This window comes from Triturus cristatus, chromosome 4_2, assembly GCF_964204655.1.
Source record: "Triturus cristatus chromosome 4_2, aTriCri1.1, whole genome shotgun sequence".
Classification (NCBI taxonomy): Eukaryota; Metazoa; Chordata; class Amphibia; order Caudata; family Salamandridae; genus Triturus; species Triturus cristatus.
Genome location: NC_140586.1, coordinates 841,446,266 through 841,466,331, shown reverse-complemented (window position 1 = coordinate 841,466,331; position 20,066 = coordinate 841,446,266). Strand labels below are relative to the sequence as shown.

General features: G+C 43.4%; 1 protein-coding gene across 7 annotated transcripts in view; it reads right to left on the bottom strand.

The window, feature by feature from the left end:
* The window catches only part of EIF2B3 (eukaryotic translation initiation factor 2B subunit gamma), a 443,302-nt gene that overhangs the window by 310,350 nt on the left and 112,886 nt on the right, over window positions 1-20,066 (bottom strand). For all 7 annotated transcript variants that reach the window (XM_085602815.1, XM_085602814.1, XM_085602818.1 and 4 more), the window contains exon 4: window positions 4,668-4,827. In XM_085602815.1, the coding sequence (XP_085458941.1) occupies window positions 4,668-4,827 (160 nt within the window). The remainder of the gene's footprint in view (window positions 1-4,667; window positions 4,828-20,066) is intronic.

Here is a 20,066-nt window from a genome sequence, read left to right as displayed (position 1 = left end):
CTACAGAAGGAAAGTCCTTATTATTTTCTAGGGAGTTTTGGTTCTCACTTAAAGAGGTAACATTAAACTCAGAAACCAAGGCAGTTATGTCCATGTGGGAGAAGAACTGTGAATAGGAGAACAGTCTGAAACATGAAATAAAATCATTAGCTAGAGGACATTTAGTGAAATCTATTGCCTCAAATCTCTTCAGAAACAAAAAGAAGGGCACATATGTGAATCTAAACTAGGGAACAAAACGAGGCGCGTATAGACAACTTTGAAGAGCAAACTAAAAGCCACCAAAAAGAGAAAAGAGGAGAGAGTGCACTCAAACCTTGAATTCTTCCAAACAGTACACTTTCCTAGCAACTAAGTGGAAACACCCAAAATGTAATCAAAGATATAACGAAATCGGAGTCCTTCAGGAGGCAGACATACAATATGAACAATGTAATCTAAAAGATCCCTCATGAACAATTGCTACAAGCTAATTCCCTCTCACCATACACCACAACACGACCAAGGATTGAGAAACATTATCGGCTGGTCACAATGTTTCTTTTTGTTCTTTTTTCTTCTCCATTGTGCTTCGATGCTGGTGATTTGTAATATTATTATTACTCTCATATGATTTAAGACAGTTGGAGAGAGATTGCATCTGAGCTTCCAAGTTGTGAACATTGCTGAGATACTGGGAATGTATCACTGCACAGTATAATAACAAGATGGAGGAGAACATGTGTGTTTTGAGAAGACATTTCAATAGAGAAATATTTAAAAAATGAACATGTGGTCTGTGGAAGAAAGACGGTGCTTATCAATGGCCGCTAGCCACAGCATCGGAGTCGTACTGAGATCTAGAAATAATAGGTTCAGGTCTGAGCTACCAGGATCACATGGGCCATGCAACGCTTGATATTCTTGTATAATCTAGTAATTGAGGGGTAGGATACAGCCATTCATCTTTCCTGATTAAAGAGAGCCTCTCACACAGGGTAATGTTGGCCTTTTTCCAATGAGGAGTAGCAAAGATAGTGCTTGCTTGGACAAGCATATCTAACCCAGGACACCTTCAGAGGTCAAAGAAGTCCACATGAGCACTCAGCTACTGTGCAGCCCCTCTAGATGAATAAGATGCAAGGTGACCTTCTTCCATAGGAGCCGAGAGTTCATTTACCATCTCAGAGTGCGAAACTCAACGCTAACCTGGTATGAACCAAGTAATGAGAAACCTGAAGGGACGGTGAAATAAGCAAGAGTTCCAAAAAGTTGATATTATGAGTAAAGTCTTTTTGTTTTTGACCCAACAGTTGTTCAAACATCTGGCATGCTACAGGATGTCATTAAGGAATTAACAACACTCTTTAACATTTTTTGCTCATGTGACTTTTATTTCTCTTATTTTGACAAGCACAGCTCACGTAACTACATTAATTAAAACCAGGACATATGAAAACAAAAATTTGCATCAGTTTCATTCAATTTATTAACTAACATAATATGTTAAAAAAGCATTTGACTAACCCCAATTTTAACTTTTCAGCTTCTGATAAGCAAATAGAGAAATATTCAGCAAAAGACGAAAATGAGAATTTTGGCCAACTTCGGATTAATACCTAAGAAAAGCTAAGCTTCAAATAATGACAGAGTTGATATGGCGTTAGATTCCTCTGCTGATCATAAACCTCAGATGAACCCGTCCTAAAGATAGAAACATCTGTAACTAGAATAACTTGGTCTCCAACATAAACAGCGGTGGGAAACCAAGAAAGTAACTCCATCATCACGTGAAGGATGTTCCATTTGTGCCGTCTTTACCGATATATCATAAGAACTACCAATGCGAGGTTTGAGGAGGTCTTCCAACAAAGCTGCAAAAGGACTTAGAGGGATGCTGACAGTTGTGTCCTAGGGGCAGCTTTCAGACAACACTTCTCTCACAGAAACAACTGCAAGTGCTTAGAATTATTCTGTCCCCCAAAACACTTGGCTCTGGTGCCGAAGAATGGAATTAATGTTTGTGTGGTCCTGCTGGCGGCTCTGGCAGACCACAACCTCATCAACCTTCCAGATTGCACCATACTCTCTCAACCGCATACACTGGATGGAACCCAGATTTACTTACATGTGCAAAACCCCTACCAGTGGGCACTCTGCACTGGCATAATCCACTGAAGGTTTTACACCCTTCCTAGGACATGGAAGGGCAGCTCAGCTAGATATCTTTGTTTCTGCTATTAGGGTAGCGGGTGAGGCAACAAAGATGCGAAGATTGTACTGGTGCCAGCAAAGCCCCGCCGCCATCCAAGGCCACAGAGATTCTTCTGTCTATTCTCACACAGCAAATAATTCAGCTAACAGGTCTGTGTGTGTGTGCGCGACTGAGAAAATGCAAAGCATTGCCTTTGCATGCCCCTGCAGATACCCTGTCAACATACGTGTGTGTGTGTGTGTGTGTCTGTGTGCAGCATACTTTGTGTGCTTAAAGATGCACGCTAGTCATGGACAACCATCGACAGCTCCTATCCCGCTCTACTTGCCTGGGAAGGCGATTTAGCGTTATTTACAGAGCTGTGGAGCATCGGGTGCTCCCACTGCCTACTCCACTTCAGTCCCTTGTCCCTTAGTCTTTACCAATAAAGCACAGGTACAGACTGGCATGTGTCACAGATCACCACCAGAGTGCTTAAAAGGACAGGAGCATGGATTCTGTCCATAGGAAGAAGCCTCTGAAGTTAGTAACATTTTAGGAGAAGCAAAACAAACCAACGAACTACGATAGTTTTGGAAGCATTCTTTCCTGGGTTAAGATCAGCAAAAGAACAAAAATTCAGATCAAAGATCTGAAAATCTATGCAATCCACACAAAAAACACAGAGAAACAAGAATATGCCACAATTCCATCTCATCGAAACCAGCATATAAATAAAGATGTTGTACTTGATGAGGATGTAGAAACAAGTGAGTCTGCGGAAGGGGCCAGCATACATCTTTGGTCATTACCTGTAAGCTTTCCCATGCATTCCCTGCACTGCCAGGTAGATGGGCTATTCCAGAACACTAGAGATGGAGCAGTGCTGTTTCTTGTTTATCGTGACCTCTGTACTATGGCTGCTGCCCGAGGACAAACAAGGCAGTCGCCCATACACACTGCAATCGATGCACACAATATGCTCCAGATTCACATCAGAGTTTGTAAGACCACTTCTGTCTAGTTTGTGGCTACATAAAAATTGAATTTAGCACCGTCTTCAGCAAGGATATCAGTAATCCGCAATATGTGTTTACTTTTGGTTCCTACCAAAGATGGCTGTGCTTACGAGAATGTCGCCTGCGAAGGCACAGTCAGTGATATTTTTCAAGAACTCTTTTCTGGTTATGCTGAAGTGAATGTATCATTTTGAGGCACAACCCGAGATGCCACTAAACTGTATAAGGTAAGAAAATAAATCCAGAAAAGACAAAATACTAACATTTTACCAAAAAGAAGCCTAAATTGGTCAAAGAAGTAGGAGATTCGAACACAATGCTTCATGGACCACTTACAGCAGATATATTACAGGCTCACATTAATGCTCTGCTCACACCTTTCATGAAGAAGCCAAGTACATATGATGAGAATGTGATACTCATGGAAGAACAGTAAACTTAGAATAACAACCAAGTGTTATCAGGGTGCAGATGAACGGGCCAAAGCATAGCATTTCACAACAACATGCACAATTCATAGTTGCTTAGCACCAACAATGATCCAGTCAGAAAATAGATCATAATGGACATGACACGTGCCCCTTTCGTTTTGGGGGGGTGCGGGAGGAGGTTGAGAACTTGAGCAGGGTCTTCAAAGACTTAAAAGTGGTCTTTGGACCTTCTTGAATGTTTGGGGTGGTGTGGGACCTGAATCTTTAAGCAACAAAGGGGGTCTGGAAGTGCTATTGTAGTGCTGCGCTAGAAATCAAGAGTCCTGTGTTGAGTGTGGAAGAAGAGTCACTAGAAGAGGGAGGGGCATGGTGTCAGGGGCAGATCAAACATGGACTCAAAGCCCCCAGTGACCACTTGCAAAGGGTTCCCTCTGGACAGAAAAAGTTCTGACTTGACTGCGGGGAGGAAGTGGGCCGGATGCATGGAAGGCAGGCAGCATATGGGCGACAACTTTGAGAATTTTCTCAGGGGAGGGGACAAATAGCGAGGAGGCTCTTTCTCGTGGTCTTTGTCCAGTGAAAAGAGAGGTGGGTATTGATCTTGTAAATATATAGTGGGCGGGCCAAGCAGTGCAGTCTATGATGGAGGAAAGCTGCAAGTGGCAGTCGACGAGAACTCCCAAGTCCCTAGAAGAGGATGTCATGCCTGACCACTAGGACATTTGATGTGTAAACTGATACAACTGTGACCACCAGCTTCCATAACAGCACTTAGAAGCCACACAACAGCAAACGAGAGTCAATGTCCTACGGTAATAGAAAGAACGGTGCCAACGCGTGCTTTCTGCTCTTGAAAGCTTACACAAATATATGTACCCCTTAACAGGGGGGCAGGACAGACCTCCTGGCAGTGCTCACAGAAACATGTACCACACTGGCACAAGGGGTGAGCTGGAGCTTCCTGCCCTTCAGAGCATGTATGTGCCAATGTCACAAGTGGCAACTCAAAACCATTACTGAGGTCACAGTTTGCTTCCTCCTTACCAGGCTTTCGTTTTCCTTTCTGTCCTGGCACCGGCTCAGTAGTTTCGTGTCCTTTTCGCATCAACATGGACAGCGTGGCATCGTGTGCTCGGAAGAGGTCAACCACCTCATGCAATGCAACATCGGTGATGAGGTCACAACTTACCACCAACATATCGCTCTGCAAGGGAAGAGAGGAAACACATCTTATTAGGTGTTCCTAAGTATGACAAGTCCTGCACTTCATAAGGAGCAGAAGGGATGTGGCTGGTATATTCTATGCGTCAATGGTAATCATTCAGCAGCGACTAATACACTGTGGAGGAGGAGCTCCTCCCCCCTCCCCCCCCCCCACATCCGCCAGCAGCAGCGGCTGAAAAACTTGGGGGAAAAAACGATAATAAAGCATTCCTATTCTCGTTTTATTTTACTCCTACCGTGGAGTCTAGGGGCAGAGCCATGGGGATGACAGCTATGAGGGGGTGTGGTAGGTGCACTCTTGTCAGTAGGCATGACGGTTTGGCCGGCCATCTCAGGCCAGCCAAACACCATGCGCAATAAAGCTGCATCCAACCCGAGCTGTGTTGACAGGCGCAGCGTCCCAGTCTCCCTGGAAGTGCAAATCGAGGGCGCTCAGGCCAATCCTACTGTGAGAGCAGCGTCAGGATTGGCCGCAGGGTGGTCTGGGAGCCTGTTTCTGCAGTGGAGCCAGAAAAGCGCAATGTGGCGCGATTCAGGTACTTTTTTTAAAATTAGTTTTTTTGTTTTGTGCTTTCCCTCCCCCCGCGACTGTAATCATTGATTACGGCTGCTGAACCCCGCGCTCTACTAGAAGCAAGAAACCATGCCAGCCTTGGTCTTACCACATACACACCTGAAACAATAGTTCCCCCATAGAGATGCATACTTGGTGAGCGGATGTGCTCCTTGTGATAGGGCAGAATGCTATCACTCAGTGAAGTTAGCCAGTGTCTGAACTGGGCTGACCCATAACACCATAATGTATGGTGTAACTGGGTGAACACAAATGCGAAGGACAGAATTGTAGAATAGCACTGGGACCCATTAGGTAAGTTTTTTTCTGTATATAATTTAGAAAACAAAATCAAAAGGTCTTAGCTAACACCAGACCTAATAAGTACCTTCATACAATCTTCGACTGGCTGTTCATCCAAAGCTTAGAATTCTAGCCTCCTGATGCAAAGTCTCAATCCAAACTACCCCTCTTTGACTTCCTTTAAACAAGCATTTACAATGCAATAGGTCTAGCAATTGCGAGATTGTGAGCCATTGGCAGTGTAAATGGTAATGCCTTTTATAATATTGAAAGGCATTGTCATTTACAATGCCAATAGGTCAAACTTATGTAAAAGCGAGACCTATTGCATTGCAGAGCGCGGTGTCCCTGAAGAGGGCGCCGCTCTCAACATTACAGTTCAAAAATGTGATTTTTAACTGAGCGCAGTATCCCTAAAGCGTGCGTCATGATCAGCATGTACGTTTATTTTATAAAAGATAAAAGCTGAAAGAAAGAGCGGTGTCCCTGAAGCGGACGCCACGTTCTTCTTAAAAGTAATACATATATATATATTTTTTAAAGCGTTGCCATTGTACCGTGAGTGCTGTCGGGGTAGGGGGCAGCCACTTTTACAGTTAGAGCGGCATAGTGCACTGTATGAAAAGCGGCCACCATTGTCCTGTGTGGGCGTGCTGAAAATACAAAAAGCAGATGCCATTGTCCCCATTAGTCAATAAACAAAATAGTTCTCACCGACTTAGAACGCAGACAGTGTAACAAGTCAAGTAAAAGGTCCAGACGTTATGGGAGGTAACGAATGCAGATAAGGCGGTACCAGGGAGAGACTAACAAACCTATTTACGAATCAGAAGACAGCATTTACGAAGGACAATGACACAAGCCAATGAATGACAAATATGGGCAGAGAGTGGACGGGGCTTCCAGCGCATACTGCGCGCTGCCTCTAGGCTCAACCTAAAAATGAGTTGAAACTGAAACGGTTTTAAAATGGACACTGTGGCTAAATCAGTCTCCCTACACCACTGTGTAAAACGGAGTGTGAACAGAAATTTGCAAGGAAGTTGGGAGTGGATTTAGAATCAGCACGCTTTAGGCCTGGAAACTGTAAAGGCGATGCAATTGATCTTTTAGGTTTCAAGACTGTTATTTGAATCAAAAGATAGGCGGGCAGAGAAAACATAGTGGTGATGAGAAAGAACATGCTGATTATTTGAGGATGTGTTCAGGGTACTTGGAGGGGAGGGGTTTGGTTACTGAACTGATCAAGTGTAGATCTGCCAAAGTGTGGCTTACCTTGGTCATGAAGTCAACGAGAAAGTGACGAGTCCAAAAACATAACTGATTAGGTTGCCCATACAAATTCCACAAGATCTGGGGTCCCTGGATAAAAGATTATGATCTAGTATTGATGATAGATAGGGGGGGGATAGCCCACCGGTCCAGGCTTCACTCCATGATTCGCAATTGCCTACCTTTGTGTGATTGGCGCTAAATAACTGGATATCTCATGATGCCTGTCTCTGTAATCTGTAAGTGTTTTGATAATGATAATGCTGCAGCTGTACTGGTCAAATGTTTGTTTTTTTATAAACATAACTGATTAAAGCCATCAAAAATGCATCCTATACAAAGTGTACAGATGACCCAGGGGCATTCCTAGGGTTAGCAGAATTTAATGCAAAATGTGTGAAACTTTTGTTTGAGAAAACATTCAAAATCAGATAGCTTCTCAAGAACAAAGTTACATTTGAATTAACAAGAGAATATCAAGAGGCATTTTGCAATATTAAACATGACATTTGTACGGCTCCCTCAAACTGGATTTTGATCTCGTTCTATGTAGCATTGTGTTCAAGGACGACATCAACACAGATCCAGGAGCAGCACTATCTCAAAACAAGCCAAACTGTTAAGAGGCCTCTGCATCCAAGCAACTCCAGAAGCGGGGAAATACTCTGTGACTGAGAAAGAAGCCCTGGCCTATGTATGGGGGTTGGATAACTATCTGCAATTCATATTGGGATCACCAATGGTTTTAAAAAATGATTAAAAAAACTTCTTGTTAAAGTGCATACAACTAGTGGTATGGATAAGGCAAATCCTTCATGGATGCCCTTTAGACTCTTACATTATAACTGTGATGTGCAATATGTGCCTGGGGCACAGACTAGGGTTGCAGATTTCTTAAGTCGAATGACTGTAGCAAAAAAAGACTTGCCTTTCGGAAGAGTGGGAGGACTGTCAAGCACATGGTGTTTGGGAGTGAATCGTGAACTGTATCAGAAGGAGTGGAAGAATGAATTAGTTGAAGACACTGGTCTGAGGTTAATGTCAGAGTATGTGAATAATTGATCGCCTCGGAGGAGAAGAGTACAAAAGCAATTTGTGGTGATTTGGGAAGTTAAGGAGGAACTGTGTCTCGAAGATGAATTATTGATCAGGGAAGTTGGCGTGGTGCCTCTGGTTGGATTGGAAGGGAACATTTTAGAAATTTGTAATGAGGGTGACCTTGGGGTCATTAAAAGGATTGTTAAGGATATGACTTGGTAGCCTGGTGTGGATAAGGAAGTGTAGGAGATCATGAGAGATTGCGATGAATGCAAAAGTTTAGACAAATCCAAAGTAACTTTCAGGACATAATAGGACGCGTGTTGAGGAATCTGGGGAAGCTGTGTACATTATTGTAATAGTCAACCTTCTTTCGAAATGGCCAGAGGTTGATATGGTAAGAAACGTGGAGGCACTAGTCGTTACTAAATTTATTAACATAATTTTCTTAAGAGAAGGGCTGCTCAAGTAACAATGGCCCACAATTTCTTTTGAAGTTGGTATAACATTTTTTTTAAAGGAATGGTATTATACATAAGACTACTCCAATTTACTCTCTCAAAGGTAATGGAGATGTAAAAAATATATTAAAAGGATATTATATAGGTGGGCAAGAAAAATGGATTGAAAGGTTATCTTATGTGTATTTGTAATCGCACACAATCTACGAGAGGGTATTCTACCGCTGAGCAGGCCTGTGTGCGTAGGCCTGCCTATGGGAGGTTGGTTAATTGAAAAGCCAGGTCTTCAACTTCTTATGGAATTCAAGAGGAGAGGAGCAGGCACTGACATGCAGTCAGAAGTCGTTCCATGTTTTAGGAGCCATATAAAAGAAAGCTTGTCCTCCTGATCTGGTTCGGTGTATACGTGGGATGTGCCCATGCGAAGATCTGTGGAGTGGAGGTGTCTGGGTGGTTGGTGTGTGAATGAGTTTTGCTAGAGTTGCTCGGAAGCAACCTGCTTCTTGTATTGGGGGTCTAGTTCCCCTACGCTTTGGTTTCCTGTGACTCTTGGGCTCGCGCCGGGACACTCTATTGAGTAGCTGTGCGCGTTATAAATCCCTTAACATAACATAACATAACATTATCTGAGAGAGAGGCACAAAGTGTGTGTCGGTTGCATAGAAGAGGATGTTGATGTCCTGTGTGCCAATTTCTATGGCCAGAGGCACCATATATGCATTGAAGATGGTGGGGGTGAGTGATGAACCTTGAGGCACTCTACATATGAGTTTACAGGCTTCAGAGGGAGTAAGATGGCAGGCTGACAGCTTGTGTTCTATCCATTAAGGAGTAGATCCAGCGGAGAGTGGGTCCTTAGATGCCAATCTCATGCAGGTGCCTGATGAGGATGTGGGGTGTGAGACCGTTTTAACAGCTGCAGAGATGTCCAAGATGTACAGGACAATGAGGGCTTATATGTCTCCTCTATCAAGGATCATGCAGATGATGTCTGTGATGGCTTTGAGTGCGGTTTCTGTACTGTGGTTGGGCCTAAATCCAGACTGCGTGGTGTTGTGGAGCTGGTGGTTGCAGAGGTGATAAGTGGTCAGTGAGTCGTTGGTTGATTAGTTTCGCTAAGAACTTTGTCGGGTATGGTAGGAGAGAGATGAGTCTATAGTTGGGAAGCGTGACTGGGTCAGAGGATGGGTTCTTGAGCAGATGAGAGAAATGGGAAGAAAGATGGTATGGACATACTGGATTACTCCTAGAAGTGTCACAGGTTTTACTACTGTTGTGCTTAGTAAAGGTAGGGCATCATTTACCAAAGATAATTCGGAGTGGCTGCTCAAGGCTTGGCAAGTGGAAGGGTCACCTTTAGGAAGTGAAAAGGAATACTGAGAAATTTCAAAAAAGTTTACAAAAAAGCGTATTATTGAAAACACAGGGTGAAAATAGTGGGTAAGAGTCAAAAGAAGCGGTATTGTGAGAAAGAGGGAATGCAGATTTTCGGAACCTTTGAGGGTAGAAAAGCTACTGTGCAATTCTGCGTTGTTGAATGACAAAGGTGCTGTATGTAGGAAGGTTATCCACATGCAGGAAGGATGTGGAAGGTTCGCAGCAGGGCGTGAGTTGTTATCGTTGGCTAGACAATGAAGGATAGAGGGGGGGAAGGTCTTCCTTGTCAGGAGGTTGAGGCCTTGGGATTGTCTGGGGAGCTCACCTGCATTGGGGATAGGAGGGAAAGTACATTTGGTCAGGTAATTAATAAACCCAAGAAGTTCCTTAAGTATGTTTGTGACTGAAGGTACAGCCTTACCAAGTGGTGTATTCCAATTACAAATTCAGTGAAAACGATAAGCACATGTTTTTTTAACATATATTAAGTGTTGTTATGTTATATTTGGTTTCTTGTTAAGAGCGGAAAATGTATGAGGGCTGGTATTCAAAGTGTGATGTCAGTGTTCACTTAGTATGGTTTAAAGTCTCGTGGTACGACAGAGTATGGTTTTAAGTCTCAAGGTACAACAGAGAATAACTAGATGATGTTTCTGGGGGCGGCGGGAGTTCCAGTTTGGTGTGGAAGTAACGTGCTATAACACCAGGGCTGCAATAAAAGGTTAATACTGAAATATGTCTTGTGTCATTAATGACAAGACACTAAGGTTAGGGGTCTACTACTAGGGTTACAACACTACATTTGTGAGTGTACCACTTGCTCCCCTGCCCCTAGATGATTTTACAGCCTTAAATGTCCAGGTTGTACACTGCTTGATCAGAGGAATGCCCAGCTGGGGCAATAAACTGTTTATCCCTGTGCAAAGACCTTACACAATCCTGGGGCTGTATGGAGAATATAATATATATTGTTGTGAGGTATATATTTCCAAGGCGGCTTCCTTGGATACAACGGACCCCTCCCATGTTGGGCCGAGCGACAGGAAGTCGAAACCGACTAGGTGCCGGAAGGAGAAGTCTCTGTGAGGAGAAAGTCGCAGCAGTCCCAGGACGGCAAAATCATCCACCGACAGTGGCGGAGCTGGGAAACGCAAGTCGAAAGACACGTGCTGGACTGACGAAACCACAGAAGGTAGGAGAGCCTTCAGAGTCCGGTTGGGAGGTGTGCTTAGTACGGGACCTGTTATTATAAAATATCCCATACATTCAATATCAGCTTAGGAAATGTCTGCCGACGATCCACGAAGGAGGGAAGAGGCAGCAGACGGTATGTTTTGCGATACCCCAAGACCGGAATTGCAAGCACAAGCAAACAGCAGTGAAGTGAAACGGAGAACGGCGCACATAAGAGAGCTTTATAAAAAGTTGGAGAAACTCATGAAATCAGAGCAGGTCAAATGGTGGGAACATAAGTCCCTAACTAGATATATGGAAGTGGGCAGAATCCCGCGGGGTCTCCGCATCATGATTGCACCGAGTGATAACTCCAACCCAAATATGTTGCGGGAATGGGCGGAAAGTAACTTGGATGCGTCTCGAAAACTTGTTGAAATATTAGTCAAGTACGCTGAGAGCGACAGGATTGATCTACAAAATCAAATTGAACAGCTCAATGAACAAATTGGGGCATTGGAATGTAATGAAGCAACAACTAAGTACAGTGAGGACATGCTAGTCAGATGAAACAAGCATTGGCAAAGCCAATAGATCTCGCTTTTGGGACCTTATAAGTATTTAGTTATGCAGCACAATATCCTTGGTGCAACAACATCAACTGTTGCATGGCTAAATACTTTTAAGGTCCCAAAGGCAAGACCTATTGGCTATGCCAATGCTTGTTGCTATGGTGTCACAGAACACAGAATAACCCACTAAACCACCTTAAAACAAGGTGCAAAATCAATAGCTCATACAAAATTCATATCAAGACACACACAATTGGTATTTGATAGATTAACAAGCAAACACGCGTTTTCAGGTCAGTGCCCCAGATGAATACATTTCCACCTGGGCTCCCTGGCTCTCGAAAACACCCAAGCACAGTGCATAACTGAATGGGCAAAGGGAAAAAGATTATTTTCTTTTTTTAATAAGGGCTTGCTTCAATGATTGCTATCAATATCAACATGTACAGTCATGCTTCCCTGACAGCAGTGACCCATGTACGGGCTTTAAGACCAGACACATTAAATGTCTGGCAACATCAAGCAGCTACAGAAACCCCACCACCTGAAAAAAAGAACCGGATATTAAAAAAACATGGCAAAGCACATTTACCACTGCTGGTCAATGTGTTTATTTTGCTAACTTGGGTACTCGCAGACAGAAATTTACACATTGTAGTGGACTATTTTCTCATTTTGGTTAATATGGATGAGAAATGCATCCTGCACATTTAAGCAGTTCTATAAGAGTGCGCCTCGCCTGCTTGGGACGGATTTGCAGAATGTATTTTTCAAAGTATATGCTTTTGGAATGTGGTCATTTGAACACATGAGCAGCGCCATCTGGGTGACACTTGCCACTGCACAATACAGAGTGCAGCGCATTTCTGCTAAAGGAATTAGCGAGAGGTTGATAGCCAAGAGGAAAAAATAGAAATAAATATATATCTCGCCATTGCTGGTCAGCAATAATCGAACCACTTTCTGGGGATTAGGCGCATGGCTAAGCCTGCTGGACGAGACACTACCAAAGGGCAGGGGGTCTTCTCATCAGAGAAATGCTTCTGGAGCCAGTCTCACTACAGGACAGACTGCTTTCATATTCCTGTCAGCAAGGCAACAAAGGCTGGCAGTAATGCGATAATGCCAGACAGCAAAGGGTGTTAAACCCCCCCCCCATTAATGCATTGTATTTAGTAAATAATCAGACCCATCCAAATTGTGATTTTCCCATTCAGCTAGAGCCATTAAAATCCAGGTTAATGCGGAGGAATACTTTGCTGGGTTTTAAGCCATCAAAAGGATCTCTTTTATTTGCATGGTTATGATATTGTTGGCTGCTCCCTATGGTATAATGTGTCCAGATACTGCAAAAGGCATTGAAACGCAGGTCACTGGCTGCTCGCCCGTGGTAAACACTGAACTCACTGCTTGCCCCCCGCCTCGTGGTTACGAGAATTAAAATGCAAAGGAGGAGAAAAGCTCCGCAGTTTCACTGTATTTCTTGAGGTTTGTTGACACACTTACATCACTTCATGCATGAGTTGCAATGTACAACAGAATTTTTGAGTGTCAAAATTTAGAAGTTTTACAAACATTATCCCAAACTCAATAAAGGACATTAAGATACTACAGATGATTTCTGACTAAAAGAAGTACTTCTAGGCTAGAGTAAATTCTAAGTAGTCGGTATTAATTAAACAACTAGTAATATTTTGAGGACTCGGGTATACTTGTTGACTGATCGCACATTTTATCATTATCTATTTTTAACCGACAGAAAGCAGGCCTAAGAAAATAAAACAAGAAATGTTTCAATTTCTGTCAAAGTGCATTTAAGATTTCGAACCTATTCTAAGTCTGTTCTCTCTGTTGTAATATGAGATGATCTTTTGAAAACAGCGCCTCCTGTTGAGAAGCCCATGGCGCGCCATCTGCAGGCATCATTATGTCTGCCACTCACTGAGGCTGTTCACTGTACGGGGCTCATATGGCCGCCCCTCGGTCAGAAACTATTTTTTTTTTTAAAGAAGTGGGCAGTGCCTACTCGGCTGCGTCTATATGCCCTCCCAGTGAGGGACATCTGGTGTGCTCTGCACGAGCTGTAGGTCCTTGACGGACTCCGTCCCCTGCTTCGTGGTGCGGTCGCCTGGGCCAGATGATGACGCAGTAGGGTAGCACAACTGCTCTTGACTGCAAAGTTGACAAAATGGCACCCTGGAAGGGAGCGCCGGGTTAGCCAAACTTAAAAGCACGCAACAGGGACGTAACGCTCATTAATGTGACCAAGGATTGTGTCAGTTACTAGAAATCAAGACTGAGCCACATTTTTTTCAGCTACATCAAACAAGCACTGACTGAGCGTCCCGATGACAAGTTAGTGAAAGTAATCGCGCAAAAAAAAAAAGCATGCAAGAGCTATGCGAGGGCTGCGCGCGAGCAAGCGGCGGCACAAAAGTGAAAGTAATCGCAATCCAAGCATTGACTGAGCGGCCCGATGACAAGTTAGTGAAAGTAATCGCGCTATACCATTAGAACAAGACGGTAAAAGTGAAAGCAGGGGTGCGCGAGCGACGGCATACACGCGAGTGGTGCGCGCCCAGCAGCGGAAGAGTGAAAACTCCAGATGGCGCCTCGGGCGCTGAAAGCTGAAAGTGTGCACGCTCGCGTGAACGCAAGCGCTAGGCCGTGTGGCAGCACTTTGAAAACCCGTACACTAAATGTCTCGGCCAGATCAGCGCACATGCGCTGGATCAGGCGAGACCTAAAATGGAGAGGACCTAATTAAGAAAAGAAAGATCTTCAAATGTCAAAGAGATAAGAACGACTATGAAAGCGGGCAGATTTTTATGTTTGCAAAAAAATACGATGCAATCAAAGCCACAAAGGGAGTGAGTTTTGAAGCGGCAGTAGGAGCTATAGCCGCCTCCGGTCAGGACATACAGGCAACCTCATCTACCTCTGACCTTAGTTCAGCTACCGAAAGTGAATTAGAAACAGAACACAACAAAGGTACAGCTGGACATCAGAGAATTAAATGGACGTTGGCCGAAGAACTCCATTTTTTTATGTCAGGAAAGGCACCAAACATCGCGCCCCAGAACTCCAAATGTCAAACAAGACGGAGGCGGAATACAAAGCGCCGTGAAAGACGGCGAACGTGACGCCAGTCAGAGAAAGCGTACAAACAGAAAGGGGGCCTACAGGAATTGGAAACACAAGTGAAGCAGCAAAACGAGGAAACCAATACCATAATCAATTTGTCACAAATCACTCTCGATAACGCAGAACTGCAACTACTTTCCCTCGGACTGTCATTTTGTCCGGAGAGCAACTTTGACTATCCACAAACAAGAGTTGACATGTATAAATTCATCCGGAAGCTGAAATTAAAAAGTTTCATCTATTCAAGAAAATGGCAGTAAAAGCAACAGGAGAGGCACCTTTAAGTAGTCATTATGTTAGCATCAGATGTTAACGTGATATGCGACCTACAGGCTTTACAAAATGAGGAGTCTTTACAGGACCCACCGGTTTCTACACAATCAATAATGGAACATCAGCAAATTAAGGTCTTCGATGCCACTAGGACAGGATTTAAACCTAAATCGATTTTTCAAACAATCATGCCCAGGGATGCAATCGACACTTTTAATGAGCAAATAACATCTCAAATAAAGAAAGTCAATTATAAGACGCAAGCATCTTTCAAACATCAGAGTGCACAGCAGCACACATATCACCAGCTCATGAAGAAACTCCAAAAGAACGACCACATTATCATAAGGAACTCCGATAAAGGAGGAACTGTAGTGATACCGCCTAAAATGCAGTACATGGAAGAACCAATGCAGCAATGAAATGATCCTCACTGCCTCAAACTAAGTAACAAACAAACCTTTAACGTTGTTAAAAACGACTTCTTCAATAAGCTGTTGGCATGGAAAAGTGCAGGATGAATATGTGTTTCTTAAAGATGACCATCCGACAATGCCAGTTGTATATTTCATCCCTAAAGTACATAAAGGCATTTCAAAACCCCGCGGAAGACCGATCATTTCGGCCAAACAAAGTCTGCTGGAAAATTCGTCAGTATATATGGATTTCTTTTTGCAGGGACATTTACGGGCCCTACCCTCTTTTATACAAGATACAACTGACTTTTTAAGACTCATTCATGGTTCTCAGTGCCAAGAGGACTATCTATTGATGACGTTAGATGTATCCAATTTGTATACCAGTATACATCATAAAGATGGGGTCAGAGCTATGGAGCTTTTTGGGTACTAGCGCCATAGGTTTTTATCAACGCAACAAAATGTTAAGTACTATGACCACATTTTGTTTGGAAAATAACTACTTCATGTTCCAACAACAAGTATACCAGCAGACTAGGGGAATGGCAATGGGGGCGAGCTTTTCTCCAAGCTATGCTTGCCTCCACATGGGATGGTGGGTAGAAATGATACTCAGTACCACCTACACCAAGACACTGGAGGACCATGTAGTAAAATTGATAAGGTACATAGACAACCTTTCTGTAATCTGGCAAGTGCAGTAGAGTTTGTTACAAACATTAACATTAATAACATCAACCGGCACTTTACACACACAATATCAGTGAATCATCAGCCTGTTTTCTGGACGTGGAAATCTTCATAGCTAACAACTGAGTAGAGACCAAACTACACCACAAACCGACAGCAGGCAACACTATTCTGAACGCTACAAGCTTCCACCCTAGGCACACCATTTATAGCATTTCATATGGTGAAATGCTTAGGGTGAGAAGAATATGTAGCAGAGAGATAGACCTAATTAATGCACAAGCAGACAGTAGAGCACGATTTCTAGACAGAGGATATTCTGAGAAAACCATTAACACAGCTATTCTGAAAACGAGAGGCCAGTGTAGAAATTACTTGTTATTTTAAACATCAGACAGCAGGTCCAAAACTTTACAAAGTAACCTCGCAGCGCCAGAAACAACCAACACAAGGTTAATCCTGACTTACAACAAACAGAGGCACAGCCTATGAAATATAATCAGGAGAAACTGGCATTTAGTGTTGAGTGACCCAATTGTGGGTGACAAACTTCCAAAACATCCAACAATAACGTTCAGGAAAGCACCATCCACGAGTGACTTCCTAGTAAAAAGCAGTCCGGAAGTCACAACAAGCGCTAGCTGGCTTACTCGAGTGAAGGGTTTTGTCAGATGCTCCACATGCCGTGTGTGTAAGTTTGGCTTAAACACAACCTCCTACTCATCACCATTCAAAGAAAAAACAATCAAAATCCAGAAACTTCTCACGTGGGCAGCACGAAACTACAGGTTCATAAGAGGATTCTCCAGCACTTAAGAGCCATCACAAATATGGATTCTACATATCCGGTGGCTCGCCATTTCAGGAAAGTCCACAACAACAATCTAGAATACTAAAGTATTATGTTGTGGACTCAGCCCCCCGAATGAGACGAGATGGCGATAGGGAGGCAGTGCTCAGAAGATTGGAGACCAGGTACATCCTGGAGCTTGACAGTAAAACCCCACAGGGGCTAAATACTAGTGAAGAGCTTTATACAAGGCTATTAAGAGCAATCATGGGTGAATCTCCAGCATAGTTTGTCAACAACAATCCCGTTCTAATTTTGGAGATTTGCACAACATATATTAGGCAGCAGTATTCTCTCGTCCCTATATATAATCTTCTTTTTCTCTTTTACAGTAATGTAGATGGGCACTGAGAGGTGATTCTTGCACCTTAGGGTAACACTAGGGGTAGGTGTAAAGCACTTTAGCACTTTGCACTTTCATATTATGCATGCTTACATTTTTAGCAATTTAGGCAGGCCCACTGGGGCTGGATTTTCAAAACAATCTCAAACTCTGGCATACAAAAAAAATCTAACTGTGTGGGTAATAGTTAGATAATTGTATATACCAACACAAAAACCGAGTTGAAATAAGAATAGAAATATGCATGTATTAAACGACATTTGCTATTTTTTACGGTTTAAGGTTTCATGAGAAAATGTATTTATACAGAAAATATTTTTATATGCATTTTGCACAATGATTATGAATTCGGCCAGTGATTCAAATGTGATTTTGCTGCTTTTAGTAATGGAATGCAAAGACCTGTTCGAAGTCTGTTTTCCGTATCAATTATGCACGTCACTTTAAAATGAGAAGGCTTCGTAGACGCGTCATGTGATCAAGGCCTGCGAAGGCCGTAAACGCGTCATGGCGGCGAACTGATTCTTAAATAAACACAATTGCACTAAGGAAATGGAGTCCGTTCCTGTTTTGTTCCGCATGCTGAATGGAACTTTAAAAACAAGGTTGTGAGTGATATATATCAGCAACGCCCTATACGCCGGAATCAACAGAACTCTTCTACACAAACTCCAAACCATCCAGCACGCCGCAGCCAGACTCGTACTCGGGACACCGCGTCACGAACACATGACCCAATACCTACGAGACGCCCACTTGCTCCCAGTCGAGAAGAGGGTCACCTTCAAACTCCTCACCCACGCCTAAAAATCGATCAACAACATCGGACCCAAATACCTCAACGAGAGAGTCTCCTTCCACGTTCCCAAGAGGAGCCTCCACTCCGCTGACCTCGCCTTGGCAGAGGTCCCCGGCATCCGCAGGACAGAGCAGGCGGGAGAACTTGCTCTTACATCACAGCCAAGGCCTGGAACGAGCTCCCTGTGAACATCAGACGCTCCCCGACCCTACACACGTTCAGGAAGGATCTCAAGACCTGGCTCTTCAACTGATCCAGTGCTGCTCCCTCTCTTTCCCCACCCCACCCCCCCCGCCCCCCACCCCCCCCCCCCCCCCCCCCCCCAGCGCCTTGAGACCCTCACAGGTGAGTAGCATGCTTTATAAACCCCCTGATTGATTGATTGATATATATATCAACTGTACCTTTGCCTTGCCGCGTCTCTAAGATCAGAAGTTCATCTATGTATAACATAGACATTATTTGTTTCCTGCCTTTAGAGTCTCTCTGGTAGAATTTCAGGACAATGTCTTACTAATATCTTTATGTTGTCTCCGTCATGAAGAGGTATTGGCTAATCTGGTTTTTTCTGATTTGGAATATACAGCTGTTTGCTCTATGAAGTAGGAGCCAGCAATCTGGGAGATACCAGATAGATAAGGTGCTGAAGTTTGGAAACTATGTTGCAGTAGACGTAGTCTTGTAAAAGAACTACAGGAGCATAAACCCATAAACCTAGTTGAGATTAGGGTAAGTGAGTAAAAAACAGAGATCTCAGCCGGTCTCATTCAAAGGCAATTATACATGCATGTCTATAACATTGCAAGAACAGAAAGGAAGACTCTCAAGCAATACATTTTAACAAAAACAATTATGTATTAAATACAATTCATACAGAAGGACAAAGGTAGGGGTATTGGACCAATCATCAAAGGAAAAAAAAGTTACAGTTATATCAGCACTGCACGTAGAATCAATTGGCTAAACACAATCCGAAGTTGTACTTGGTGCTGGGGAGTGTACGTGACACATAGAGACAGCAACACAAGTGACAAAGTGAGGTCAGCACGGGGACGGCGCAAAGCGAAGTGAAGGTGAATATATACAATATAATACAGTCGGTGGTTCTAGTCTCAATTTACACAATAAAGTTGAATACAATCCATTTGTCATAGAACCGAATGACAGGGTGTAGCCATCAATTACGCTGACAAGTCCCACGTTCTGTTGGACTCGGGCTGATTCACACACCGTTTCTTCTATTCATTAGAAACCCTGAAGCCTTGCGGATTTGTTTCGCACCCGGACCTCGCTCCGCCCCAGGAGTGCCGAAGTTTTACGTTCTTATCGCACCCGGAATAAGCTTTAATTCAGAGTTCTACGCCGATTGATATTGCCTGGATGCACGCTTTCACTGCGCTCATTCTTAGGGTTAAAAATCCCCCAGCACTGTCTGAAACTTTGACAATCCGGTCCTGATAATGATCCCAATTTGTGTGGATCGAAACGCCGTCGACTTGTCAGCGTAATTGATGGCTACACCCTGTCATATGGTTCTATGAAAAATGGATTGTATTCAACTTTATTGTGTAAATTGAGACTAGAACCACCGACTGTATTATATTGTATATATTCACCTTCACTTCGCTTTGCGCCGTCCCCGTGCTGACCTCACTTTGTCACTTGTATCGCTGTCTCTATGTGTCACGTACACTTCCCAGCACCAAGTACAACTTCGGATTGTATTTAGCCAATTGATTCTACGTGCAGTGCTGATATAACTGTAACTTTTTTTTCCTTTGATGATTGGTCCAATACCCCTACCTTTGTCCTTCTGTATGAATTGTATTTAATACATAATTGTTTTTGTTAAAATGTATTGCTTGAGAGTCTTCCTTTCTGTTCTTGCAATGTTATAGACATGCATGTATAATTGCCTTTGAATGAGACCGGTTGAGATCTCTGTTTGTTTT